The sequence below is a fragment of the Selaginella moellendorffii genome, unplaced genomic scaffold, assembly GCF_000143415.4.
Source record: "Selaginella moellendorffii unplaced genomic scaffold, v1.0 SELMOscaffold_70, whole genome shotgun sequence".
Taxonomy (NCBI): domain Eukaryota; kingdom Viridiplantae; phylum Streptophyta; class Lycopodiopsida; order Selaginellales; family Selaginellaceae; genus Selaginella; species Selaginella moellendorffii.
Genome location: NW_003314331.1, coordinates 684,162 through 710,501, shown reverse-complemented (window position 1 = coordinate 710,501; position 26,340 = coordinate 684,162). Strand labels below are relative to the sequence as shown.

The following is a 26,340-nucleotide window of genomic DNA, read 5'->3' as shown; positions in this document are numbered from 1 at the left end:
CTCGGCAAACTCTAGCTCGGTAGCGCTAGATTGTCCTCCACTCTAGAGCCCAAGAACCCTAGAATACGAAGAGTCCTTGTAATCTGGCCAAATGCATGGGAGAGATAGATAACCTAGCCTTGCCAAGCTGTCCGCCAGATTGGCCAGCCGCACACGTGGCAACTTTCCGCTAAAACTCCCTCCAAAACCTCCTCTAGCCAAATACAGCCAGCTCTCCTACAATATAGCCAGCGACAATATATCTCTCTCAATGTGCCAGCGCTCTTGCTCTTAGGGTTCTTCGTGAATTCCAATCGCCTGCATTCCACGAATCCTTCCTCTAGGCGCTGGAATTCTCGACGTGCTCCAGATTTCGTGGATTGCCGGCGCGGCCTTGTGCATGGATCATTCAGCCCTAGCTAGAATCCGGAATTCGACGAGAATGGAGCAGCGGGATAGCAAATTCTCGCCAAGAGCTCGTCTTTGTTGAATCGATTCAATCGCTGAAAAGCTTTCTCTGGCCTCTTCTTTCTTTCTCCTCTCTAGAATCCTTCCTTGAATCTTTTCCTTCTCCTCTTTGTTAGTTCTCTCCATTGAGCGCCATGGCTGCAATGACCGAAAGCGAATTGTCGATGCTAAGCAGCCAGTACGCGCTGGAGCCGCTCACATTTTTAGACAACAATCACTCCATGATCGAATTGGACGATCTCGTCTTCCTGGTAGGAAATCCTTTCGGATTTTTAGTCTAGGCTTCTTCGTGCATGCATGCCCTCTTTCTTCCTCCCCGTTCTTGACGATCTCTGTGCCGGCTTGCTCGCAGGAGAACGATCTCGACAACGATCTTGACGGCATTGCGGGCACAAATTTCCAAGGCACCGACATCCTGGGCGCGTTGCCACAGCATTACAATGGCGCCCACATCCAAGACGAGAGTAAGCAGGCAATCTCCTCCTCATCGCCCACCCGGAAGCCTTCCTTCTCTGCCGTCTCCGAGGAGCTCAATTCGCTCTCGCTGGACCAGCTGATTGCGGCGACGCCGCTCTCCAACAAGAGGATCTCCTCGTCGCCGCTGGCCTCGCCCAAGAAGCAGCATCAGATTGGCAAGGAATTGCCTCCGGTGGTGGTGGATTCCAAGGATGGCATCCTCAGGAACAGTGGAAGTGGCAAAGCCGGCCTCTACGAGTCGCCATTGGGGGGCTCTCTCGTCTATGGGGGAATTGGCGGCCATGGCGGCGACGTTTCCAGGCGGCCTTATGTGATGCAAAGGAGCTATAGCAGCCACGCTCTTGGACAACTTCCCAGCGTAAAATCTTTCACGATATAGCTTTCCTTTGCTCACGAGACTTTTTTCTTTCTTCTTTGTTCTAGATTTCCTCAGCGACGCCAGGCGCAGCGACTAATGGAACTTCCGCTTTGGACTCGACCATGCAAGGCCTCCACGCTTGCTCGGGCTCCATTGTTCCATCTCTTTCGCAGCTCCTCGAAGTCAAGGAAGGGGATGGAATTGAGATCGATGTGATGAGGAGGAGCCCCAGCTCCGGCTGCTTCTCGCCTTGCAGTAACAGCATGAGGAGAGTTTGCAGCACCGGTGACATCCAGGTACGAAATTTTCATTACCAGTCTCTTGGGCTTTTGTTTCTCGTTTTTTTTTTCTTCTTCTTTTGTTGCTTGTTTTTCTGTTTGCTCGTTGCAGCTTTCGAGTGATTTTAACTTAGCAGGCCAATCTAGAAAAGTTTTTTCAAACAGTCCTTGCACTGTGATGCTGCATTTCGCATTCTTTTTCGTCTGATGGGTGTCTTTATCGGCCTGATTCTCTGCTGATTATGTGGACATATAATATTGCATCGTCTTTCCGTATGCTCTTTCGTTTTCTTTCGTCGTCTGTCCTTACTTTGCCGAGTTAAAATAGGCTAGGTGGCTAATGCGACTGCTTCCTCCTGCATCAGAGAATGAACACTTCCTTGCAATCCGAAGGCCAGGACGAATGCGGTTTTAAAATTGGACGATACAGTCTCGCCGAGCGCAGGGAGCGGATTCACAGATACCGCCAGAAGCGATCCGAGCGGAACTTTAACAAGAAAATCAAGGTCAGTGGAGTTTCCATTCACGCATAATTCGCTCGCTTTCGTGCTGCCGGGCCTCGATATTTAATACGTGGTTTGTCTTCACTGTGGCAGTATGCGTGCCGAAAGACGCTTGCGGACAGCCGCCCTCGTGTCCGCGGCCGGTTTGCCAAAAACGAAGACGTGGTTGATTCATCCGTCGCGTCGTCGGGGGCGTCGGGCTCAGCCAGGGCAAGCAAGATGAGAGCTGGCGGCGAATATGAAGATGAGGTAAGCAATTCCAATTCCATTCCAAGCTCTCTTTTTCTTCTCTTTTTCTTCCTCTCTAAAGTTCTAAAGCTCCCAGCTCTGAGAGGGAGAGAATCCAAGTGTTCATGTTTGCTTCTTTTTGTTTTATCTTTGTTCCCCGCTTTTGGAAACTTTATTCCTAGGAACGGGCTTCCTCGCCTTCCTTCCGTGTTGGACTGAAACTTGGGTGTGGCGGATTTTGTTCCAGGTTGATGCTCTTCTGGAAGATGATGAGGGCCTGCTGATTGATCGGCAGTCGTCTGGAGAGCTTTCGGAGTGCTGGGGATTGGGAGGAGGCGGAGGAGGAATCGGAATCGCGAGGTAAATCTTCTTCGCCGCCACCTCTTCCATTACGGCCAGGTGAAAAGCAGAGGGAAAAACAAAAACTCTTTGAAGAAAACTTCTTTCGTTCGTTGGCGCGATTTCTTTTTCCCCGTAATTCATGTTTCATGATGCTGGCGGAAAAGGAAAAACAAGGAAAGAAAAACTGGAAGATCTCGCGTCCGTACGGAAGATCTCCAGGCTCGGTTTCTCTGTACAGCCAAGTTCTAAGAAAACATGAAGACTTCGAAGATCTTTGGATATTCGACTATAGAACCCGAAGGGTATTCATTGTCCCTTCCATTATATCAGACCATGGTTCCTTCAATGATGGAGTGGTGATTAGTTTATTAAAACCATGAGCTTCACATGCACAGTGCGGGGGTGTGTGGAAGCTTACGTTTTTGTTTGTTGTTTTCTATTTGGGCTGTGGAAGCTTATGTTTTGCTTGTTATTTTCTATTTGGGCGGGCACCGTTGGATCGCGAATGACATCACAATGTCGTAGCTCCTGCGACGAAACGAATAGAAAAATATTTAATATAGTGGTAAACAAAGAGCCGATCGTTGCCTTTAGAGTTGATACCTGACCGAATGGAAGAAAATTTAAAGGGACCTTGTAGCCAGCCTGAGCGATGGACGAACTAAAGAAACCACGAAAAAGAGAGATATTGGTGCCTGCACCTTGGGAGAATCTACGCAAAAAAAAAGAGGAAAAAAGAAAAACTAGTATGATCAGCAGTGGTACGCACCTGATTGCCGTGATTCTTTGATATCATGTAGCATTGGCGTCCATGTCGCTGGCCTTGAGCTTGTAAAGGTAGTGCGAGACGATCCATTGTTGGCCATTGTCGAAGGCAAACAGCTCCGCTACTGCTATGAAGAATGTTCTCCAGAAGGCGAGCCACTTAGTGGTGGCGTCGCTTTCGCCATAGGCTTTAGCAAAGATGGGGCGAATCGAGCTCAGGTTCTGGTCCATTCGCTTTAGCCAGGCCTCACTGCATTGGAATGAGTGAGAGCTCGAAGTTAGTAGCTTCCTTGGAGGTAGCTATGAGAACATAAAACACGCAGGAGAGGAAAAGTAAAAGGAAAGGAGAGCGAGAAAACCGTGCCTGGTTCGAGCATAATGAGTTCCGCTGAGGCGCCAATGATGTAGAATCGAGACATCCTCCTGGAGTAGCAAAACATGGAAGACAGAAGAATTGAGTTTTGGAGACTGTTTTTGCAAATGCGAGAGCTTTTGCTTTTGTTTTACTTGAAAGTAAAGGAGCAATGGATCTGCGGGCATGGTTCCACCTGTGAAGAAGGACCTTGCCATCCAGTCGTCGTCTCCAGTGTCCTTCATTTGAATGACGTTAGAAATAATTCAAAGAAGAAAACAAAACAGTGTTTCTACCTCGAAATGGTAAGCGTGGTTCTTGTGGCAAAAAATGTGAACGAAGAGAAGACAATCTGGCTTCATCCATGATGCGATGTTTTTGAGAAGCTTTTGATAATTCTTCATGTGCTGATCCATACAGACAGAGGAGAAACGTCAGAGAAAAGTAGCATAAGGAGTTAAAGTGTCAGACCTCAAACATTTCTATCGAGAGGATCCGGTCGAATTTCTCTGGCGCCTGGAAGTCGTTTATATCCGAAACGATAACCTTCACGTTAGACAGTCCTCGCTTGCTGTTTTGAGATAAGGGAGAGTTACACGAAAGTCACAAGGTTTGCTTTCACTTACCTGCATTCTCCTTCAATGAACTCTCTCTGTGTCGCAGAATTCGAAACGCTGGTGATTCGACTGGCAGGATATTTTTCAGCGATGTATAAGGATAGCGATCCCCATCCACATCCAAGGTCCAACACCACTTGCCCGTCCTTAAGTTGTGCTCTTTCACAGTAAAGCTCCAACATGCCCTCCTCAGCTTGATCGAGCGTGTACGAATCTTCGCAAAAGTACGCGCAGCTAAAACCGAAAGAAAACTTGTCATGACTGAAAAGAACAAGGAAGAAAGAAAAAACAAAGACAAAAATCTCAACCTGTATTTGAGGTGCTTTCCAAGCACTAGCTTGTAAAACTCGGTGGGAACTTGATAGTGCTGAGAATTCGCAGCGTCGGTGTGGATGGCGATTGGCATCTGTTTGAGAGCTGCAAGAAAAAACTTTTAGAACTCCTAGAAGCTCAAGAAAGAACAAAAATGCGAAGAAACCACCGAGCTTGAAATTTCGAAAAAATAAACAAAGAAAAAAAAAAAGTTACGTACACTTGGCGAAATTCATGAGCTCGTCTAACTCCTCCTCTACGCTATGCCGTCGCAATTCCCGCAAGCGCGACGCGAGCAGCATTCTCGTCACCCTGCGCAGCACAAAGTCGGGCACGAGATTGGCCTCCATGGCGGACAACCCCGCCCTCAACACAGATTCATAGAGAAATCCCTTGCTCGATCGAGCATTCGGCGCCATAGCCGCGCTACTCAATCGATTGGAGCAAGCAAACCGGCAAGGCAAGCAGCTACCAAACGAAGGGTATAGAATTTAATAAACGTACCGATCTTTGACGAGATTTTCTTACCTGCCAGTTGCAGCAGTAGATCGATCGATCGCTCCCGGTTCTTCGGGATTTATGGAAGAATTTTCTCAACCCTATCTATCGCCTCCCTCTATCTTAAGCTTTGAGTGAGCGCGGGAATCTCAAACCGATAACTTTTAATGCGCGCTTTCTATTCCCAGGCACCAGTGGCAGCATTTCGAACAACCATGGAGTTTATCCACAAACGAGGCCCTGCCACGTGTAGCAGTGGATGCCATCCACGTGTCACCGGCCGGCGTATATATAAACGGGTAACAGCTAACGAGGGATTTAGGGTTCTTGCGGGTTTTCTCCTAGGTCTTGGCTGGATTGATCCGTGCGGAGCTTGCCCGTTGCCGTGTAAGCTAGGATTCTGCTAGATCGTCTTGCTCTTCGTCGTCTCTGCTGTTTCCCTGTGGTCTCTGGGTGAAATTCTGGAAATCTTTCTCGGGAGCGATGTCTCTTCGTCTCTTCTACTCAATGTTCTTCATCATCTGTACCTGCCTGTGCGTCAAGTTCTTGCATTTCGCGGTGAGGCTTGTCCACTGATCGGGAAATCTCGATTTTGTCACGCCGCCGCGGCTTTTGAGGTTCTTTTGCTTCCTGTGCCTTCGATTAGCTTTCGAGATTTCTTGCTAATAGTGTGTGTATGCATGGCATTTAGATTCGCTGCCGCTGCGTCTGCGGCTCTGGTGCTCGCAACCGCGATCTTCTTCGCTAGAATGAGGGATAACGACGAAAGTGGTGGTGCTGTCAAGGGGTCTCCCAGGCTCCCAACGAGTGTTCTTCCTCGTCACTACAATCTCCGCCTCAAGCCCGACCTCCAGGCGTGCGTCTTTGATGGGGATCTCTCGGTGGATGTGGAGGTTGTGGAGGGTGTGGACGAGATCATCATCAATGCTGCCGATTTGAAGGTTCGCGATGGATCGGTCTCGTTCCGGCCAACTGGTTCCAGTCAGGTACTATGAGGATGGTGATGGTGGTTAAACCCCCGTCCAGCTCTGGTGGCTTGTCTTGTGCCTTGTATTTCTTACAAGAATAAACTTCTGGCCTGGCTTCTTGTTTTCGATCGCTTGGACCTTGAAACCTCGACGATGTGTATGATTATCGTTTGGTTCCTTGGTTCTTTCTTTTCGATTTTGTTCGTGGTTTTGACTGGGTTTCTCGTTGCCTTTCAGGTGTTGAAACCGGCAACGCTTGATCTAGTAACCGACCATGAGATCCTGGTTATGAAATTCAAGGAAGCCTTACCCGTTGGACAGGGAACGTTGTCCATGAGCTTCGAAGGAACCTTGAACGATCAGATGAAAGGTTTCTATCGCAGCTCGTACAGTGTTGGTGACGAGAAGAGAAACATGGCTGTGACACAGTTCGAGCCTGCTGACGCTCGTAGGTGTTTCCCGTCCTGGGACGAGCCGTCTTTCAAGGTAGATTTTTTTTCAGCTCTGGTGCTTATGTTTTTTAGTTTTCGTCTTTGTTTCATAGGCTACTTTCAAGATTGTTATTGAAGCTCCGGCAGATCGCGTGGTGTTGTCAAACATGCCCGTCGAAAGCGAGAAAGTGTCGGGGGATTCTAAAGTTGTAGAGTTTCAAGTAACTCCGATTATGTCTACTTACTTGGTAGCTGTTGTCGTTGGAGAGCTGAGCTATCTAGAAGGGACTACTAGAGATGGTATGCCTTTTCGTATGTTGTTAGCATGCATTTAACTCGGTCTTCCAGGCACGAGTGTTCGTGTTTATACTTTGCCAGGAAAAGCTGAACTAGGGAAATTTGCGCTCGGTGTGGCTGTGGAAACACTTCCTTTTTATACGGAGTACGCTCAAAACAAATTGTATATGTTCGTTGATCTTGATTTTACTTCAGATACTTCGAGACTCCGTATCCCCTTCCTAAAATGGATATGGTGGCTATTCCTGACTTCGCAGCTGGAGCAATGGAAAACTATGGCCTTGTTACTTACCGTGAGACTGCTCTTCTCTTTGATGAGAAGCATTCGGCTGCCGCGAACAAGCAACGAGTATTACATGCTAGTTCATTGTTTGGTGTTTTTACCGAGTGTTGTGCATTTTCAGGTTGCTGTTGTTGTCACTCACGAGCTTGCTCATCAGTGGTTCGGAAATCTTGTTACAATGGAATGGTGGACGCATCTTTGGCTAAATGAAGGTTTTGCAACCTGGGTAAGCTGGTTGCTTAGAGAATAAATTTAACTTCTAGAATGGGAAATGTTTTGCAGGTTAGTTACTTGGCAGCAGATTACTTATTTCCGGAATGGAAAGTCTGGACTCAATTCAACGAGCTGACTGTTGACGCTTATAGACTGGACGGCCTTGTTGAATCCCATCCAATTGAGGTTGAAGTTGGTCACGTTCGTGAGATCGACGAGATTTTTGACGCTATCAGCTACAAAAAGGGTGCATCTATCATTCGTATGCTGCAAACTTACCTTGGTGCTAAGACTTTTCAGGTAGAGTGGTTTACCAGATTGCTTAAAATACTGAATTTTTCTTTCAGAAAGGGCTTGCATCGTATATCAAAAAGTTTGCTTATAGGAATGCTGCAACAGAGGATCTGTGGGATTCTCTTTCATCAGAGTCAGGACAACCGGTTAAAGAGCTGATGAATTCCTGGACAAAACAGAAGGGTTACCCTGTTTTGGCTGTCAAGCTAGTTGGCGATGCTCTTGAGCTTCATCAGGTAAAGTCAGCTCTCCCTTTCCAATATTAATCTTTTTCGTGCGCAGTCCCAGTTTCTATCAACCGGACAACCAGGCTTTGGTGAATGGGTCATACCCCTTACCTTGTGTTGCAACTCATATGATTCGTACAAAACTTCGTTGGTCCGAGGCACATCCGCTCGAATTCCGATATCTCATGAAGTGGACACAAAATCCAAAGGGAAGTGGATAAAACTCAACGTCGGCCAAACAGGCTTCTACAGAGTCCAGTATGACGATCATCTAGCTGCAAGTCTTCGGTCTGCAATATCTGGAGGATATCTCCAGCCTGACGATAGATTTGGTAAATTTTGCTTATTGCTTCGGATTGTGTGCTGAAATTCTCTCTTTCAGGTGTTCTGGATGACATTTACGCTTTGTGTAAAGCTTGTCGAGAGCCAATGCGAGTGTTACTGTCTTTGATGGAAGCTTACAGCGCTGAGGCTGATCCAGCTGTCCTGGGCCACCTTATTACAGTAAGGGATCGTTGTTTATTGTCTGGAACTGAAAATAATCGTCACAGGTGTCGAGAGGTGTGTCATGGATTTTGGCCGATGCTATTCCTGCTGTTGCTGAAGATACAAAAGGCTTCCTCTCAAGACTGCTTCTCGCTCCAGCCAAGTAACGAGCCGCTTTCAAAAATAATATTCTATACCTGTGCTTATTTTGCTCAGAAACGTTGGATGGGACGCTGTTCCCGGAGAAAGTGACCTCGTCTCTATGCTCCGAGGGGATCTTATGTTGGCTCTTGTGCTTTTTGGCCATGAACCAACTGTCATCGAAGCCAAAGAGCGTTTTTACGAGTTTTTGAAGGATAGAAATACTTCGAGGCTACCTGCAGACATAAGAAAGGTAAGTGTTGCCGACTTTTACTGGCGTTTTTTAATCCTCTGTTGCGTTGCAGGCTGCATACTCGGCTGTAATGCGAAGCGTAACCGCTGCCGACAAATCTGGATATGATGCATTGCTCCAGATCTACAGGGAAACAGACCTGGGCCAGGAACGAACACGGATTCTATGTACTGTTTTTCTCTGGCACGACTCCGGTTTTACTAACATCTCCCGTTTGCAGCATGCCTTGCAGCGTCAAGTGATACTGAAGTCGTTCGGGAAGCATTGAACTTGATACTTACGGACGAAGTAAGCTAGATACCAGTTTTCATTGTTCGCTTCACAAGCAAACTCGCATTTTTGCACGCAGGTTCGTAACCAGGATGCGTTTTTCGTACTCGGTGGAGTTCGCAGGGAAGGCCGCGAGACTGCCTGGTCTTGGCTAAAGGTACAAACGCTACATGCTTGCTAGACCATAACCGTGTAAGCAGGAAAACTGGAGCCTTCTCCGCAGTCGATGGGGTGACAGCGGATTTCTCATCAGTCGCTTCGTGACCACCACAACTTCGGTAATCTCAGTGATCTCGAACTTCGTTGTGAAAATTCTCGTTCTTCTTTCTTTGCCCAGTTTTCGAGCCAGGAAAAGGCCGACGAGATTGAAGAGTTTTTCCGCCAGCATGGGATGCTGGCGATCGAGCGAACAGTGAGCCAGTGCGTGGAGAGAGTCCGGATCAACGCTCGCTGGGTGGAATTCATTCGCGAGGAGGAAGGTTTCAAAGAGCTCATCTCGGAGCTTGCACTTCCATAACTGCCACGTGTTTTTGCCACGTAGGCGTGTAGTGCCTGACGTGTTAGTTCTTGTACCAACAACACTGCAAGTCGCTTTGCAGACCTGTGATTCATAATTTTCATAAACGATCCAAAGCAACAGCACCGCCTAAACTCCCTAAACTCCCAACCGACGCTCTTTAGGGACCAAACTATAAATGCCACGTTGTATATGATATTTTGTACATGAAAAGCTATGATTTAACCTGGATTCCAGCAGCCCCAAAGTCCGCGCATCGACAACCAGGTTTTGCGGATCGTAGTTTAACATTAGTTCTAAACATTTAACATTAGTTTTATTAACCATTTTATTATTATTTTATATTTTAAATTTGATTTTTCTAGATTATAGAATATTATTTAATCAGTTTTTAAATTTGAGTTTGATAGCTAATGTTTAGCTATAAATGTGACTATTTTTGGAATACTAAATAATGAAACTCAAATGACATTTTTCAACAAAGTAGTTGCAATAATTCAAAGAAGGATTTTGTTAAGCACAAGGATTTATCATCAAATTATAAGAATGAAAAGGACAAATAGGATTGGAATTTTTTTTTAAATTATAGAATTTAGGATAAATAATCCTTTCATGAAATTATCTAGTTTTTATTTAATTAATTAAGAATTGTACCATATAACTGCATTTTATAGCAATATGTTAAATATATAAATTTATAGATATAATGTAAATTGTTAATTTTTTTTTTATAATGTAAAATAATTAAAATAATAAATAAGTAAATGCTAAGGGGGAATCAATAAGTACTTAATTGTGGTAGAATCTGGATGTAATACATTACTTACTTATGTATCTTAACTTGCAAATGGTAAAGTTTTGGTAAAAAGATAGCTTTAAAGAGTAAAACAGTTTATAAACAATATAAAATCTATCTTGGCCCTTAAGATTTTATTTTAATAACCATCCAAAGATAAATATTCTATCTGAAAACAAAATTGATGTTAAGTATAACTTTAAAAGAAACAATAATATCTCTTGTATTTGATTAGTAAATTAAATATTTTCAATTTAAGTACTTTTATTTATTTAATATTTACCTTTTTATTTATACTTATGATTAAAAAGTATAGCACTATGTCCACCATTGGAAAAAATTATAATGATATAAATCACTCACACATGGTATTTTCACTTTTCCAAAATAATTCAACTTTTGGAGTCCTTGAAAATGAGTCCTGTGTATTTTTATAAAAAGCTAGAATGCAATCTTGTAAAGTAAGGTAGGTATTCATTATACATTTATGATTTAAATAGAGATGTAGGATTGTAGGTAATACAATCCTGTTTTAGGTAATAGTTTTTTAAATAAAGTGTTACCAATTAATGCATTAAGATAGATGTGACAATCATTATAGCCAAAAGGTTTTATGAATATTTTAGAGCCTTCTTCAAATAGTTGCCAAGGAGGAATATATCTAAAAAAATAATAAATGCCATAACTGTTAATGCTATTAATCTGGATCCTAAAATAAAAAATGTAGGATGATATTGTAATATTATATCAGCAAGATCATGCCTAATATCATCATTGTTTTGAAACTGTCCAAAATCTGGTTTGCAGCTAAAATGTCTCCCTTTTTCTTGACTAAACATCCATATTTGTACATTAAAAACTAGAAAGCCAAGATTTGGATTATTGTAAGTTTGATTAAAAGACAGTCCTTGTCCCATGGGTATTGTATTACAAGGAATATTTTGATTAATTAGACAAATATAATAACATCTGTAAAATTTTGATTTATAACAAGTAAATATTTTTCTCTGTAAAGAATTTTATCAGCATAAAATAAACTAAAATAAAAGAAAAATTTAAGTACAGTATACAAATACATATTTTATGAATTTTTAAGAAATCTCTCACATAAAAATCTTACATCAAAAACAAAAAATGTATAGCATATATAAATTCTCCATCAAAACTAACTAAACATTCTAAAGGAATATATTATTTTATTCTATTTTTCTAAGTATTCCTTTGTGCGTATATTTTATAGTAAAACGGCAATTCATCTACTATTTTACTCAAATTTATCATGAGGTTATGGGTTCAATCTTATGCTTCTAATTTATTATGCACACTGGATGTATCAATGCATAGTAGAGGAAAGAGTTGAAAACATTTCTATTGTTCTTTATTTCAGTACTTTAGATAAAATTAAATTTCTTAGCAAATCTAGGCTATAGTTATGTTCAGATCTATTCACTTTTGATCCTCATTGCACTCTCTTTCTCTGTCATAGCACATTGTTATTCTTGATCAAGGTTGGAAATTCAATTTTTGGTACATTGTCTTTCACATAGCAATGTTACTCTTGCTCCTTCCAATCTTGTTTGTAAAATTGATCGTCCCAGATGCAAGATCAGAGCTTCTCGACGTGGATTGTGGCCAGCTCCTAGCAGGGTGTGATTTTGTCAATGGTGCTCTCTTATCCTCAATGTCTTGCCATTATATATGATCACATAATTATGATGTTATTTATATCCACAATATATTACTGTATGACATCAATTAGCTAGCACATACAAGATATACTAGGAGTCTAAAAGATCCCAAACAAGATCCCACCATGGTACAGCTTTGCATTGAGCAAGCAGTTTTAGATTGCTATATCTGGCAAAAACATCATATTCCTTATCAATTCCTCTGCAACTATCTCGATCTCCCAAGGCTGTCAACAACGCATGTTCTCTCATAGGTTGCAAGCCATAGTTAAATCATAAGCTTCTGTGAACTTCTCCCAAGCTTCATGAACTCACTGATGTGACTAAAGGTGATTAAAACTAAGATCTCATTGGGATCATTATCTCAAGCTGGAGTGAGTTGAACTGATCCATAGCTTGTCACCCACAACCATTCTCCCAGTAGCCATCCAAGCATTATCAAGCATTGTATGGAAGGCAAATTCAGTGTTAACAATTAAGCATAATAATTAGGCAATGATCATGTTCCACAAGAAAGCATAGTGTGTGGGTATTTGTCTCAAAGATCTTCTTGGCAAAAGAAAGATGGCCATATGGAGTTGTGGTATACCCAGTTCCATCCAGACATGCGATCAAACACATCCTTGCTCAATCAATTGCCATGATGATCATGTTCCACAACACAACATACACTTCTTGATTGAGGAGTGTGAAAGCTACCACCAAAACGAGCAAGAATTGCAAATAGGTGGAGCAATGGCTTGATGCGTGAAGTTGAGTTAGTCATGGTTTTCTCCTGCTCCCAATCTCAGAACTCTACAAACGGCTGTTGGTGTGTTTGGGCATGGCAGCAAACGAATCTCCAGTCCATAGCCTCCTGTTGCCTTGGAACTGTGCAGGGTCATGATCAGTTACTGTTTGCCAGTCTTGAATTCAGAACCTAGTTATTTGTGCCGTCACATCGCGTTGCAAACGATTAAAGCTCGTGTAAGCTGCTATTGTCGATCTGGTACTGAAGGCCCGGTCTACTTACGCAAGCAGTAGCAGCGGTGGGCACTACAATAAGGCTCACGGCGGCAGCAGCAATGAACACCACAAAAGTAAAAGCCGGAGGTGGACACTTTTGCAATTGAGAGCGAACGCATGCGAGCAAGGTAAGCAAGATTGAGGTTGATATTTACTTGCTTTTGTATGTAGGTACGAGATCATAGGAACTTCCCGGTGGAAGGAGAGGTTACTCATCGATGAATGCAGAAAATAAGGTCATTGGGAAAGACACTGCAAGGGGTTAAGAAAACTCACTTATCCTTGGATATCACTTGAGTCAAGCCAGGGGATGTTATAGCTGCAACAGAAATCTTTGGAGCTGGTTTTATGTGCGCCAATGCAGTTTTCATGTGGGGATTGTAAGGGCTATCTTTCTGAAACTTGAATAAAAAGCATAAAAATAATGGATATATGCTCTGATCTCGCTTATGCCAGAGTCTGGCGATGCTTGAGGGAAGGCCAGATCGCCAGCAAGCCTCTCTTTAACGCTCCACGGAGTCTTCAAGCACTTCTTGAGCGCCCGGAACTAGCTCTTGGCGGACCTTCTCGGTAGAGATGACAAAACTCGCCCTCTCGCCGCCAGTGACCATCTTGGAAGGTAACCGCGCCGCCACCTCTGGCGGCACAACCTCCCACAGCGCATCGATCAGCGCCGCTAGATCTCGCTGCAAGTATCGTCCGCGAGCTCCCTCCCGCTCGAAAGCCTCGACATGAGCCAAGCAACGTCCCTTACATCTGGAATCGGTTCAAGTATCGCTCAAACTTCGTGTTGATCAAACGAAGGATGTGAGAGCTGCTCGCGTTTTGCTATGGCTGCAACACCGGGCCGAGCGTAACGCATGGATTTGTCACCACCAAGTCCAGCTCACTCTTCCTAGAGATCTGCCAAGCAGCACTCTCCGCTAGCACTCGCCGGTACTCGAGGCTGCTCCAGCACTGCTCGTCGATCGGGGCGCTATCGCCGCGGGAGGGATCCAGGTAATCGTGGAAGTGAGCACCACTCTCGCCACCCCCGCGCTGGAGTAAGCCCGCATCAGGTTCGCCATCGACGATGGGCTGGGCGGGGGATCGCGGGTAAGACTGGCCGCAGGAAGCTTGACAATGCGGAAGCTGCTTTAGATGCGCGAGCTCGCAGGGATCGCGCACGGCGGCTCGAGCCTCGATCCAGGAGCCGGAAGCAACACCCGTTACTGCCAATGTCGTCATGCTTCCTTTTCGTTTTAGGTTTTAGGCTGAAATTTGACTCTTTGCAAAGCGATGACATCCGAATGACTCTTGGATTGAATTCTTGACGAGGATTGTATATAGGTACGGCATACTGAAACCGTGTCTTCGATCCGCTCCTAAGTAAGATAAATAGAAAATATAACAGGACCACCATTATAATTCTTCTTAGGGAAGCATATTTGAGCGACGGGCTTGATGCGTGAAGTTAAGCTAGTTGTGATCACCAACGCATAAACGTATATGTACTTGTGCTTTCAGGCATTACAAATGGCTGTTAGTGTGGCATGGCAGCGAATGAATCTCCAATCCACCGCCTCTTGTTGCCTTGGAACTGTGCAGGGAGCTCATGGTACGTAAGATTTGCTTCTCAGTTCATGCATCACTGAAAGTTTTGTGTTTTTGTGTTTGCCAGATTGCTAGAAGGTCCATCAGCGAAAGAAAGTTTCAATTTCCCTAGGTGGATTTTTCGCAGGTGGCCATTTTTTTTCCTTTCGTGTTGTACATTGTGATTTACTTTTCACATATTGAGGATGATGAGGACGTGCTGTGGAAACCCAACCGAGAATCCTTCGACGTACGGAGAGATCTTTCTTGCAATGGTAAGTCAAACTCTTACGACTGTTTTTTGCTCGTTTTAAGGAGGGATTACTCGTCAACCAATGCAGAACATGTAAGCAGAGAAGTCATTGGGAAAGACACTGCAAGGGTAAGAAAAATCACTTATCCTGAAATGCTATCTCTGCCTAGCAAAGGGACGCAATACTTATCATTGTTCAAGAGATCCCCTGCGAAATGAGGACTTGGCAGAGAGAAGAGAATTCATCTTCGAGTCTGTATCACTTTCTATTGCAGTTTTTAAGTAGCTCATAACCATGCATGTGATTCTTTTAAAGCATAATTATAAAACTGCAAAACGTATCAGGTTTCTATTATAGATAATCTTGCCCATCATTTTCTTGCTGATCTCGGAGGTTGCACTTCCATAACTGCCACGTGTTTTGCCACTAGACGTGGTAGTTTTTACCTACAACACTGCATTGTCTGTGATTATTACACAAGGAATGGTTCATTGTACGCTCATGACAGTAATTTTTTGTAAACAATACAAAACATTTTTTTTTGTTTTTTAATTTATTTCAGCACCCTAAACTCCCAACCAACAGAGGACATCCCCTGCTTAGATAAATTACGCCCTATAAAGAGCCTGTAATGTAATGTTGGCTAGAAGAACAAGGAGACCAGAGTGAGACCAAACTATAAATGCCTCATTGTATATGTATGTATATTATTTTTGTTCATATATTTTAGTGGTACATTCATGAAAAGTTATAATTGTTTTCAAGTTTGTCTTCCTAATGAGATTGTCCATGAGGATCTGCCGCTCCAGCAGCCACAAATTCCACACATGGTGGACAATCCAGCTGCCCAGGAGGTTCTTGAGGATTGTTGTGCACAGTGGATTACATTTCTAAATATTAAAATTTGACATTAATTTTATTAATTATTTCAATTGTACCCATTTAAGAATGATTTTAAAAGAGAATTTTAAATATTAGAGTATTATAGTTAAACAATTTGTATTTATTTATTTAAATTGAAATGAATAGCTAATGATAGCTATAAATATGACTATTTTTTGGAGTGAACCTTATAGAATTCATCAGATTTAATTTTAATAAACAACAAAGATAAATATTCTATCTAACAAATTAATATTAAGTAAAAATTTTAAAGAAATATTATTATCTCTTGTATCTGATTAGTGAGTTTAACTTTTTTCAATTTAAGTACTTGATTTATTTAATATTTACCTAAATAATAGACATATGGTTTGGAAGATTGGAAAAAAATATTTATAATGATATAAGTCACTCACATATGGTATTTTCACTTTTCCAAAGTAATTTAACTTTTGGAGTCCTTGAAAATGAGTCTTGTATATTCTTATAAAAAGCTAGAATGCAATTATCTTGTAAAGTAAGGTAGGTATTCATTAAACAATTATTAGATATATGACAATACTTATTTGGTGACCATAAAGCTATTTTATTTTCAGAATAGAAAACTAAATTGCCATCCTGTTGAACTACAAGATAACAATTATTACCATTTCTTAGAATTGACCATTTATTTACCTGACCAACATATAAAACTAATTCACATTTATGATTTAAATAGAGATGTGCCTTTTGATTTGAGGATTGTAAAAATGTTTTAGGTAATAGTTTGTTAAATAAAGTGTTACCAATTAATGTATTAAGATAGATGTGACAATCATTATAGCCAAAAGGTATTATAAATATTTTAGAGTCTTCTTCAAATAGTTGTCGAGGAGGAATATTTCTAACAAAATAATAAATGCCATAATTTCCAACTGTTAATGCTATTAATCTAGATCCTAAACGCAAAAAAGCAGGACGATATTGTAATATTATATCAGCAAGATCACGCCTAATATCATCACTGTTTTGAATGTCTCCAAAATTTGGTCTGCATCTAAAGTTTCTCCCTCTTTCTCGACTAAACATCCATATTTGTACATTAAAATCTAAAAAGCCAAGATTTGGATTATTATAAGTTTGATTAGAAGACATTCTTTGTCCCATGGGTATTGGAGTATTAAGAGGAATATTTTGATTAATTAGACGAAGTATCGCAAATATAATAACATCTGTAAAATTTTGATTTAAAACAAGTAAATCTTTTTCTCTGTAATGAATTTCATCAGCATAAAATAAAATAAAATAAAAGAAAAATTGAAGTACACTAGGCAAGTACATAGTTTATGAGTTTTTGAGAAATCTCTCACATAAAATTCCTATCTCAAAAACAAAATATTGTATAGCTTTTATAAACTGTCCATAAAAAATATCTAAACATTCTAAAAGAATATATTATTTTATTTTATATTCTAAATACTAGTATATTTTATTTTAAAAGAATAATTCATCTATTATTTTACTTGAATGTTCAATCTTATGTTTTAATTAATTAGGCGGACTATTTATGATAATCTTGCATATGCTGATTGATCCACTTGTATATCACATATAGCAATAGAGGAAATGGGTAAACCGGTAAATTTTATTTGTCTTGGTACTTTAGATTGACTTTAATTTTTATCAAATCTATTGCTCAGATCTATTCTTCTTTGATCCTCATTGCACTCCCTTTCTCTATCATAGCACATTTTATCAAGGTTGGAAGTTCAATTTTTAGTACATCATCTTCTGCTCCAAATATTTTTGGGGTGTTATTGTGTCAATGGTACTCTCCTATCCTGAATGTCTTGCCATTATATGTGCTCACATAATTATGATGCTATTCATATCCACAACAAATTATTGTGTGACATCAATTAGCTAGGACATACATGATGTCTAAATGAGATCCCAAACAAGATCTGTTTGGGATGTTATATATGTCTAATAAAGACATAAATGTTTGAAACATAAGCTATTGGATCAATATGCATATTCCACAACACAACATACATCAGATCCACTGCTTGATTGAGGCATTCATTTTGCCCAGGCTACTAGTTTCTCCACTTATTTGCAATTCTTGCTAGTTTCCTCCTTGAAATTACTGTTCCCAATCTCAGAACTCTACAAACGGCTGTTGGTGTGTTTGGGCATGCCAGCGAATAAATCTCCAGTCTGTTGCATCACAGATCATGAGACTTTTTTGTGTTTGTGTTTGCCAAAGTCTTGAATTCATCTTGTGCATTACAAACGATTAAAGCTCGTGGAAGCTATTGTCGATATGGTATACTCAAGGCTTGGTCTATGGTAAGGGATTCTTAAAAAGCTTAAGACCTTATTTTGGACATGTCCTTGGCTTATGGCAGCAGCAGCAGCAATGGGCACCACAAGAAGGCTTACAGCGGCAGTAGCAATATATAGAATTGTTTATAGTGTACTTTTGCCCAACTAGAAAATATAGGACTCTATCTACATGAATGCAATGCATTGCTCCTTCCCTTTAGTCTCTTTAGTCTTGGTTGTCTGGTCCTGGAGGTACCATGTGATTTGCTGCAAATGGCCATCACTAAGTATGGATGCTTGATCCCACTGCTGCCAGGGGAGGGGTGTCTGGTCCTGTAGATGTTAGGCATTGATAGAGAACACCTCCACCTGACCAGGGTCACATTGCTGGCATAGACAGTGCTCTCAAGAGATATGTGGCCTAGTGTGTCATCGAAACTCCACTTGTAAACCGTGTGCTCCACAGCTGTAGGTAGCAAGGATTGTGCATATCCATGGAGCCACAGGGAGATCCAAGTGTCACCCAGTATATGGCATATTTTGTGGTGCCCTCAGTTATACATGCTAACCAATGTTGTATGGCCTGGTTCATCCATACTGGATAATCGTCAAATGGATCGGAAACAATCAGTTCTAGATCCAAACCAGAGATTCGGTCCATGCCTTTAACTTGTGCCACCAGCCACCAACTCACTTATACATGAGGCTGATGGAATCTTCCATTGCTTGAGAGGCCAACGATCTCTTCCAGAGGCTTTCACAAGAACAATGGTCCTCTTCGATGCCAAGATCTCTAGTGGCAGTAAACCACTTTCTCGGACCAAGATTGCAGCCACACCTGGAACTCGTGGTTGATGAATTGGATGTTGAGGTATCCCATATGGCTCAAACCTTGGCAAAATAGAATGCTCGTTTTGCCTTCTAGCTAGTCACAACATTATTGTGCAATCCAATTAGAGACTATAATAGACAAATTGTGCGGCTTTCACTCTCTTTGACCCCATGTGTCCAGGTCCCTGGCGATGTAAAGTGTAGCCAAGGTATTTGTATGCTCGCACTGGTTTGCCATTGTAGAGACATGTGTGAGTGGGGGATTGCCAAAGATCATAATCTGTGTTTTGGAGAGTGCCCGCTTGCATGCAAAAATGTGCAAGTGTGTCAAACAAGTGTTGTATGGTTGTGATATTTAGTGCCGCTAAAAAGAAGTCATCAGCATAGCAGAAAGAGATACATCCCAGAAAGTTGGTATATTGTGAAATTCTCTCCCTGGATCATTGTCTCTAGTGCGCCAATTTAGATTAAGAAGAGGGTTGGTGACAAGGGACAGCCTTGTCAAACTCCCATAGTTGAAGGGACTGTATCCCCTGCAAACATCTAGAGTTTCACTATCCTGTACAACTCCACAATCACCGCAACAAGTGGAGTGGGTGCCTCCAATTGGAGGAGCTGATCAATTCCGAAGTTTTGCGGGACCAAGTCAAATGACTGAGCAAAATCTACAAAGCCTAAGATGAGCACCTTGCTCCACCCCAGTCTGGTGTGTTCCATTAACACGTGATCGTGATGTTACGCGTACGGAAGCTTGCTTGTCCTCTTGCAGGATCTGATTTTCCTCAGCCCATGCTGATACTTTTTTCCAACTTGTTTCACAAAGATTTTCGTGAAGATGCTGGAGACTGCAACGGTTCAATAGTTGGTCAGCAGCATTACATCTCCCCTTTTGTGTATGGGCACGACTCTGTTAACTGTCCAGGCCTGTGTTCCAGAGGCGATTGATGATTGGTGTGAGGGCATCTGACACCCATTGCTGTCATCCCGACTCCAGCGGGATGAAGTCTAGATTCTTGTTCCAGGGAAGTTTTCCAGATTTGGTTTGTTGATGCTCCCAAATCTTTTTGTCTTGCAGGTGGGCTTTTTGAATATCCTATATGCCTATTTGGGATTGTGGCGCTTGTACGCTGAAAGGCTTTTCTCAACTGAGCCACTTCTAGTGGCTGGGCTTTCTGCCAACGGGCATAGGCATATCTTTTGTGCGTGCAGGCACAATCCTCATCCCACCAGGAGCTGGCCGGGCTCCTGATAATCTCTGGCTCAGACAAATGCAATCTGGAGGTCGATCGCTGCGTACACGATAAGAACTTAAATTTTGTAGTTCGTTCTCTTTGTAGCTGCTCTCGTAATGGCCTCTGAGGAGAAGTGGAGACGTCAGAGTCTTTGGAAAAGAGTCGAACAATTATCTGAACTCACCAGCAAGTGAGTTTTTATATTCCCACTAGCTCCTATCTACAGGGACGCCCTGAAAGCAGGATTTCGTGTGTTTGCTGTTGTACCTGCGAATTCTTCCCGGTCAGGATCTCCGGTCTAGCTAGTTCTTACTGTGATTTGATTTGACGCTTTGTTTTCCTGCACATCAAGCTATGTGCTTCTCATACTAACAGATCTCTACTTTCACCAGAGAGTGACCAACATAGACATAAATGCTGTCGCAACGTTCAGACTATAATCTTAAACTTTAGTTCTATGGCTTCTTAAGTTTGCTCGCATCTAAGCAGGAAAACGGGAGCCCTCTACAGAGGACAGCTTATGAGCCGCTTTGTGACCTCCACAGCTCAGTGATAACCTCCGGTCGACGCTCGGATTCTATATCTGCCACGTGTTTTGCCATGTAGGCGTGTATTTGATGCCTGAAGATAAGGTGAAAATCTGTAGATTGGAACAATGCCGGCTTTGATGCAGCAGCTAAATGCACGGGCGTGGCCGCCAGTGGCGCCCTCGTCGTGGCCTTCCTCGCGCGCGCTTTGGAATCACTGTGGAGGTGGAGCGATTGGATTGAATGTAAATTTGGTGCAAACACATTCTAGGGAAACGCGGATTTGGCAACGAAGCTCCAGTTTTGCGAGGCTTTTGGCTGCCGCTGCTGTGGACACGAAATGGCTTCTCGAGCCCATAGGTGTGAAGAATAGCAGTGTTTCTCATGACTTTCTTCTTCTTTTCTTTGATGAGATTTTAATGGGTGTAGGAGATGGTGATTGCCGCCACATAGGCGAAGAAGTTCCTCTGCCAAGTGCATTTGAGCTCTCTACTGTAAGTTAAAAACCATGACCTCTCTACTTTTTTTATTTGATGAGGTCTACTTTAGATTGATAATCTAGAGTTTGATCTTGCTAATAGGATGCTGCCACGGTGGGACGTGTGGCTGACAAGGCAGACATTGTAATTCCAGTTGGAACAGGTAATTGTTTCTCATATTGTGTAATTTCTTCGTCTCAATTTTGTTTTAGTTTCTGGATTACATGCCCGGCTTGAGAAGAGAGATTCGATGCTTATGGTAACTGATTTAGACAGTACCAACGGGACCTTCGTTAATAACAGGAGAGTGAGACCTGGAGCTGTCACTCCGGTTCCCCCAGGCAGCTCAATCACATTTGGTACATGATGATACTAAATAGTAATTTTTATCTTATGCATATACTGTTTTGCTGCAGGTGATGAGCATTTAGCTCAATTTAAGGTTTCCATGATTGAGAAAGGAGAAGAGAACACTGAGTCGATCTACATAGAAGCTCAGTTTACCGAAGCTGAGGATTAAGCTCTGTCTGTCATTTTTCAAGACATAAGTCCTTTACCCTTTATTAATTTAGTAGTTTGTAATTTAGCCTTTTATGATTAAAGTTTTTAACCAGGGTATTTGTCCTAAACTATCTTATATACTACTCCCTGGATAACTTGACGAGCCCTAGACACTCAATACTTAGGGGCTATGGCTACAGATGTGAGAAAAGAGGAGCTTGTGCTGCAGCTTCTGGAAGCCAAGCAAAATGCAGGGAAGAGCTTCAACCAGATTGCCCAAGAGATGGGTGTCACGAATTTATATGCTGCTCAATTGTTTCACCGCCAGGCACCGCTTTGTAGAGCGCAAGCCCAGCGTTTGCAAATGGCGGTTCCTACACTCTCTGACGAGCTCATTCGGGCCATGGAAGTCATCCCATTTCGCTCACTGGCTCCTGGGATCATTCAAGACCCAACAATCTACAGGTACATGGTTTTCACTTCCGAAAACATTTTCCTTTCTGTTTCTTATCTCTGTTTTTCCGAAGGTTTCGAGAGGTTATTGTGCATTATGCTGAAACTTTGAGGGCCATTATCCAGGAGGAGTTTGGGACCAGAGTGTAAGTGCTCGCTTCAAAGAAGTGTGTGATTGATATTTGATGGCTTCCGCAAATGTACAGCATGCTAGAAGGTGACTTCAAGTGTGACTTGCAAAAGATCCAAGGAAAAGATGGTGAAGATCGTGTGCTGCTTACAATGGTTGGAAGCTTTGAGCCCGACGGTATTGTTCCAACTCCACAATTCCCAATCGAAGAAGCCACTGTGGAAGACATTCAAGAAGCACTGAAAGCAGGAACTCTAACATCAAAACAGCTGGTGGAGTTTTACATTGCTCGGATCACGCGGCTGAATCCCCAGCTCAAAGCCGTGATCGAGGTGTCTCCCGACGCATTGGAGCTCGCCAATGAAGCCGATACTTACAGGAAACAACACGGAGCCGAGAGTTGCAAAGGTTTGCATTTCAGTTTATATAATTTTGTGATATTTTTCTGTGTGTTTTTTTTCTGTTCTGTCGTAGGCTTGCGCGGCATTCCAATTCTTCTCAAGGACAATATCGCCACGAAGGACAAGCTCCAGACCACGGCTGGATCTCTGGCTCTGGTCGATTCCATTGTTCCAAGAGACGCTGGCGTTGTGAAGAAGTTACGTGACGCCGGTGCGATCATCTTCGGCAAAGCCAACCTTAGCGAGTGGATGTATTTCAGATCTACAGAAGCTCCGCATGGGTGGAGTCCCCGTGGTGGACAAACCATGGTATGTATAAGCTGATTCTTTTTTTCATTTCTGATCTTGCGATTGTTGTTGAAAACAGAATCCATATGATCCAGTCCAAACAACTTTCGGTTCCAGCAGCGGCTCCGCAGTCGGAGTTTCTGCAAACATGGCTACAGTCACTCTCGGGACGGAGACCGATGGATCGATAATCAACCCGGCCAGTTTTGCTGCAGTCGTCGGGATCAAGCCCACGGTTGGACTCACGAGCCGAGCGGGAGTGATCCCGCTCTCGCATAATATGGACTCAGTCGGGTAATCAAGAAGTTATGATCACGAAAGCTTACAGCTTTTAACGCTTGGATTATCGCAGGCCGATTTGCAGAACCATGAAAGATGCGGTCGAAGTTCTTGACGTGATCGTTGGTGTAGATGATCTCGACAGTGCTACTACTGCCGCGGCTGCATACATTCCCAGAGGAGGATACAAGCAGTTTCTGAAAAGGGATGGTCTTCGCGGGAAGAGGCTGGGCGTGCTTGCTGGAAAATACTTTGTCATCGACGAGATTTCTGGTGATATGGAGAAACTCTTTTCTCTGGCAATGTGAGTGACTGGGTTTTAAGTATCCTCGTTCATGCTTTGAAATCTTTGCTCTTTTTTTCTTTTCTTTCTTTGGGACAGAGCTAGAGGAGCAGTGATTGTCAAGGATCTGGAGCTGCCTAACGCTGAAGAGATCGTGAGCACAAAGAACGAGGATCTGGTGCTACAAATCGATTTCAAGCATGATCTTCAGAAGTATCTGTCCGAGCTCACCACAAGCAAAGTTCGCAGCCTCGAGGACGTGATTAGATTCAACGAGGAACACACAGACGAGGTAGGAACCGCTGAAAAAACTCTAAAATTTACACAAAACTGTGCAGAAACTAGATCGTTTTGGCCAAGATGTATTCATCGAAGCTCAAGCTCGGCAAGAGGATCAACAGTCGCAAGCATACAAAGATGCTCTCGCAAGGAACAAGTTCCTCACGGAGAATGGGATCGATTACTTGCTCCAGACGCACGATCTCCACGCGCTGGTGGCTCCAACTGCGGTGTCGGCAATCTCGCTCACAGCAGCCATCGCCGGATATCCTGCCATTTCGATCCCCGCAGGCTACGCTCCTCCCACCGGTTTTCCATTTGGGATTTGCTTCCTGGGAAACAAAGGCTCCGAGGGTGTTCTTATCGAGATAGCATACGCTCTAGAGCAAGCCAGTAACATTAGACATCCACCACCTTTATAAGAATAACATATAACTGACTTAACTAGTTTTCGTTCCACAGCAGCGGGAACAGCAGTGGCCGTTCGTTTGATTTTACACTGTCGATACTTAAAAATATACTTGGTATAAAGTTTAGGGTTTGGCGGTCCACATTAGCTAAGAGTGAGTAATCGCCAGAATCTCGTCTCCGATTGCCGTCGCCTGTGATCGTGTTGCACGGAGCTACATCGCTCCTCAAGGCCCTCCGTGATACGGTCTTCCATCGTATCTTTTCAATGCAGCAGGCTGCTACAGGAATTCTTGCCGATCTGGTACCTACATCGCGTTCCAAAGCTCTCCTCAAGGCTATCTTTGATAGTATTGTCCAGGTAAGGGATCCTCGATACACATGATGAATTAAAGCTGGTTTTCAATACCGCAGGACAAGAACGGACTCTTATAGCTCCCTGTTGGTTCTGGACATTTTCTTTCCGAAAATGAAGGCTTACAGCAACGGGCAGTACAAGAAGGCTTATGACGGCAACAGCAGCAACGGGCAGCACAAGAAGGCTTACGACGGCGGCAGCAGCAACAGGAAGTTCACAAAGGAAAAGCCGAAGGAGGTGGACATTTTTGCAATCGAGGACGATTACGATCGTATGCAAGCAAGGTAAGCAAGGTTATATGGTTTGATGTTTACTTGCTTTTGTTTGTAACAGGTACGAGATCATAGGAACTCATCGTCCCGGTGAGAAGGAGGGATTACTCGTCGACCAATGCAGAAGATGTAAGCAGAGAGGTCATTGGGAAAGACACTGCAAGGGGGTAAGAAAGCTCACTTATTGAATTTTTGACTCTTTGTTTTTTGTTTTTTTTTTGTTTTAGCCTGGAGTGGATCCTTTTGCTCATGAACAAAAGAAATGCTACCTCTGCCTAGCGAAGGGACACGATACTTATCACTGTTCAAGAGATCCCCTGCGAAATGAGGACTGGGCAGAGAGGACTTACACTGGACCAATGAAGAGAATTCATCTTGGAGTTTGTATCAGTTTCTATTCTCTGTTTCTTTGTATGTTTATTTGTGTACGTTTTCAGGTGGGTTATATCGTTCAGGTAGCAGACTTCCCGCAATACCATCCTCGTTTCTGCGTCCAACGGATTGAATACGAAAACCTCAAACGGATCTGCAAAAAACATCCAGCCTTGGGAATCTTCATTGTGCCTGAGCCACCCCGCCCTCTTGCATCTCAAATCTGGGAAGCTTTTCAGGGACTCGATGGATTTCTCAACGCAGGCCTAGGCTTCGAGTTATACAAATCCAAGGAAGAAATGCCTCCAGGGTATAACCGGTATGCAGCTGCAGATGAAGCATTGATTGAAGAATTGAAGAGCAAAGGAGAACTGGATGAGTTTGAGTATGCTTCTCTGCTAAACAGTATACGAATGAATGAATGAAAATAAAGTAAAAATAGATAGGAGTGGAAAGGCATCTAGACCTTGGAGATTAAACCATCGGGGTGACACTAGAGAGCTATAAAGGTTACTGTTTTTGGCGTGTTCCCGCTCAAACGTTTTTCTCCCAGGGTTTTAGGTGGAAGCGATCGTCCCCGCATGATTTCTGGCCTGAACCTCCAGAAGTTTTTATCATCTAGTTTCTTTGCATTAATCTATAGGTTACTGTGTTGATTAGTCTGGGAAGAGCACTCAACTCGTTCAATATTTATGTGATGGTTGTTTCTCAAGTCCATCCTTTGTACACAGCCAAGGAAAGTAGCAGCTTTTGCTCTTACTCGACGGGTTGCCAAAGAATGCCACGGCTGTTACGAGAAGATAAATTCCATTGGCACCTTGTTATACAGGGATCAACAGGACCTTGCCAAAATGGTCTACACCATGGATCACGTACTGCTTCAACTTTATCTCTCGACTAGAAATCTCAACTGGTTCAGCTGCATTGTGGTGGATGAAGCACACGAGCGAAGCCTGAGCATCGATTTACTCCTAGCAGTACTGAAGGAATGTATGCGTGCATGGTCGGACTTGAGACTCATCATCATGCCAGCTACAGCCAATGCAGAACTTTTCAGCGACTACTTTTGCATCGAACACTTGTCGTTCCTGGAAGGAAGTACCCAGTTGAGATCTGCGCAGGAATGCCAACATCGACAACCATGTAACAAGGACAATGGAAAGAGTTTGTGAGCTCCATAGGGACG

At 43.0% G+C, this 26,340-nt stretch overlaps 6 protein-coding genes across 9 annotated transcripts; 5 read left to right on the top strand and 1 right to left on the bottom strand.

Moving 5' to 3' along the window:
• The first annotated feature begins 118 nt into the window (after positions 1-118).
• Positions 119-2,904, top strand: LOC112340763 (two-component response regulator-like PRR73). The gene is made up of 6 exons (XM_024659717.1): positions 119-698; positions 800-1,282; positions 1,348-1,578; positions 1,926-2,066; positions 2,157-2,312; positions 2,539-2,904. The coding sequence occupies exons 1-6, from the start codon at positions 582-584 to the stop codon at positions 2,653-2,655; spliced, it is 1,245 nt and encodes a 414-aa protein (XP_024515485.1). The 5' UTR covers positions 119-581; the 3' UTR covers positions 2,656-2,904.
• A 66-nt stretch (positions 2,905-2,970) lies between these two features.
• On the bottom strand, positions 2,971-5,360 carry LOC9640761 ((S)-coclaurine N-methyltransferase). 2 transcript variants are annotated; one of them, XM_024659719.1, is made up of 11 exons: positions 5,208-5,360; positions 4,900-5,147; positions 4,676-4,784; positions 4,377-4,601; positions 4,222-4,321; positions 4,047-4,157; positions 3,906-3,989; positions 3,763-3,821; positions 3,403-3,648; positions 3,237-3,345; positions 2,971-3,161 (listed from the first exon to the last, which is right to left on the bottom strand). In XM_024659719.1, exons 2-9 carry the CDS (start codon positions 5,096-5,098, stop codon positions 3,426-3,428), a joined length of 1,110 nt encoding a protein of 369 aa, XP_024515487.1. In that variant the 5' UTR covers positions 5,099-5,147; positions 5,208-5,360; the 3' UTR covers positions 2,971-3,161; positions 3,237-3,345; positions 3,403-3,425. The 2 variants fall into 2 exon arrangements, with proteins under 2 accessions (XP_024515487.1, XP_024515486.1); XM_024659718.1 differs by having other exon boundaries at positions 3,237-3,294.
• A 152-nt stretch (positions 5,361-5,512) lies between these two features.
• Positions 5,513-9,691, top strand: LOC9640366 (aminopeptidase M1). 3 transcript variants are annotated; one of them, XM_024659822.1, is made up of 18 exons: positions 5,513-5,564; positions 5,869-6,163; positions 6,383-6,631; positions 6,690-6,876; positions 6,925-7,018; positions 7,069-7,222; positions 7,278-7,382; positions 7,439-7,669; positions 7,717-7,899; positions 7,946-8,222; positions 8,273-8,394; positions 8,442-8,539; positions 8,593-8,770; positions 8,823-8,937; positions 8,991-9,058; positions 9,120-9,197; positions 9,241-9,318; positions 9,378-9,691. In XM_024659822.1, the coding sequence occupies exons 2-18, from the start codon at positions 5,927-5,929 to the stop codon at positions 9,555-9,557; spliced, it is 2,634 nt and encodes an 877-aa protein (XP_024515590.1). In that variant the 5' UTR covers positions 5,513-5,564; positions 5,869-5,926; the 3' UTR covers positions 9,558-9,691. The 3 variants fall into 3 exon arrangements, with proteins under 3 accessions (XP_024515590.1, XP_024515588.1, XP_024515587.1); XM_024659820.1 differs by having other exon boundaries at positions 5,513-5,794; XM_024659819.1 differs by having other exon boundaries at positions 5,513-6,163.
• An 11,052-nt stretch (positions 9,692-20,743) lies between these two features.
• Positions 20,744-21,759, top strand: LOC9640759. The gene is made up of 5 exons (XM_024659774.1): positions 20,744-21,011; positions 21,081-21,145; positions 21,233-21,293; positions 21,343-21,489; positions 21,547-21,759. Exons 1-5 carry the CDS (start codon positions 20,780-20,782, stop codon positions 21,648-21,650), a joined length of 609 nt encoding a protein of 202 aa, XP_024515542.1. The 5' UTR covers positions 20,744-20,779; the 3' UTR covers positions 21,651-21,759.
• Positions 21,760-21,810: 51 nt separating this feature from the next.
• Positions 21,811-24,236, top strand: LOC9640757 (probable amidase At4g34880). The gene is made up of 8 exons (XM_002985906.2): positions 21,811-22,096; positions 22,159-22,230; positions 22,291-22,622; positions 22,689-22,924; positions 22,983-23,197; positions 23,256-23,486; positions 23,565-23,757; positions 23,804-24,236. The coding sequence occupies exons 1-8, from the start codon at positions 21,822-21,824 to the stop codon at positions 24,164-24,166; spliced, it is 1,917 nt and encodes a 638-aa protein (XP_002985952.2). The 5' UTR covers positions 21,811-21,821; the 3' UTR covers positions 24,167-24,236.
• A 385-nt stretch (positions 24,237-24,621) lies between these two features.
• LOC112340799 lies at positions 24,622-25,587 on the top strand. Its single transcript, XM_024659824.1, has 4 exons — positions 24,622-24,794; positions 24,844-24,949; positions 25,010-25,162; positions 25,220-25,587. The coding sequence occupies exons 1-4, from the start codon at positions 24,622-24,624 to the stop codon at positions 25,577-25,579; spliced, it is 792 nt and encodes a 263-aa protein (XP_024515592.1). The 3' UTR covers positions 25,580-25,587.
• The last annotated feature ends 753 nt before the right edge of the window (positions 25,588-26,340 follow it).

Coding starts and splice junctions, on each gene's coding strand:
- LOC112340799 (XM_024659824.1), top strand. CDS start 24,622: ATGAAGGCTTACAGCAACGGGCAGTACAAGAAGGCTTATGACGGCAAC. Junction 24,795..24,843: donor TACGATCGTATGCAAGCAAG/GTAAGCAAGGTT, acceptor TGTTTGTAACAG/GTACGAGATCATAGGAACTC. Junction 25,163..25,219: donor TGAAGAGAATTCATCTTGGA/GTTTGTATCAGT, acceptor GTACGTTTTCAG/GTGGGTTATATCGTTCAGGT.
- LOC9640761 (XM_024659719.1), bottom strand. CDS start 5,098: ATGGCGCCGAATGCTCGATCGAGCAAGGGATTTCTCTATGAATCTGTG. Junction 4,158..4,221: donor TCTCGATAGAAATGTTTGAG/GTCTGACACTTT, acceptor TGTATGGATCAG/CACATGAAGAATTATCAAAA. Junction 3,990..4,046: donor ACCACGCTTACCATTTCGAG/GTAGAAACACTG, acceptor ATTCAAATGAAG/GACACTGGAGACGACGACTG.
- LOC112340763 (XM_024659717.1), top strand. CDS start 582: ATGGCTGCAATGACCGAAAGCGAATTGTCGATGCTAAGCAGCCAGTAC. Junction 2,067..2,156: donor ACTTTAACAAGAAAATCAAG/GTCAGTGGAGTT, acceptor TCACTGTGGCAG/TATGCGTGCCGAAAGACGCT. Junction 2,313..2,538: donor GCGGCGAATATGAAGATGAG/GTAAGCAATTCC, acceptor ATTTTGTTCCAG/GTTGATGCTCTTCTGGAAGA.
- LOC9640757 (XM_002985906.2), top strand. CDS start 21,822: ATGGCTACAGATGTGAGAAAAGAGGAGCTTGTGCTGCAGCTTCTGGAA. Junction 22,623..22,688: donor CGGAGCCGAGAGTTGCAAAG/GTTTGCATTTCA, acceptor GTTCTGTCGTAG/GCTTGCGCGGCATTCCAATT. Junction 22,925..22,982: donor CCCGTGGTGGACAAACCATG/GTATGTATAAGC, acceptor TGTTGAAAACAG/AATCCATATGATCCAGTCCA.
- LOC9640366 (XM_024659819.1), top strand. CDS start 5,858: ATGGCATTTAGATTCGCTGCCGCTGCGTCTGCGGCTCTGGTGCTCGCA. Junction 7,019..7,068: donor ACACTTCCTTTTTATACGGA/GTACGCTCAAAA, acceptor ATTTTACTTCAG/ATACTTCGAGACTCCGTATC. Junction 8,540..8,592: donor CTGCTTCTCGCTCCAGCCAA/GTAACGAGCCGC, acceptor TATTTTGCTCAG/AAACGTTGGATGGGACGCTG.
- LOC9640759 (XM_024659774.1), top strand. CDS start 20,780: ATGCCGGCTTTGATGCAGCAGCTAAATGCACGGGCGTGGCCGCCAGTG. Junction 21,146..21,232: donor GTGCATTTGAGCTCTCTACT/GTAAGTTAAAAA, acceptor TCTTGCTAATAG/GATGCTGCCACGGTGGGACG. Junction 21,294..21,342: donor TGTAATTCCAGTTGGAACAG/GTAATTGTTTCT, acceptor ATTTTGTTTTAG/TTTCTGGATTACATGCCCGG.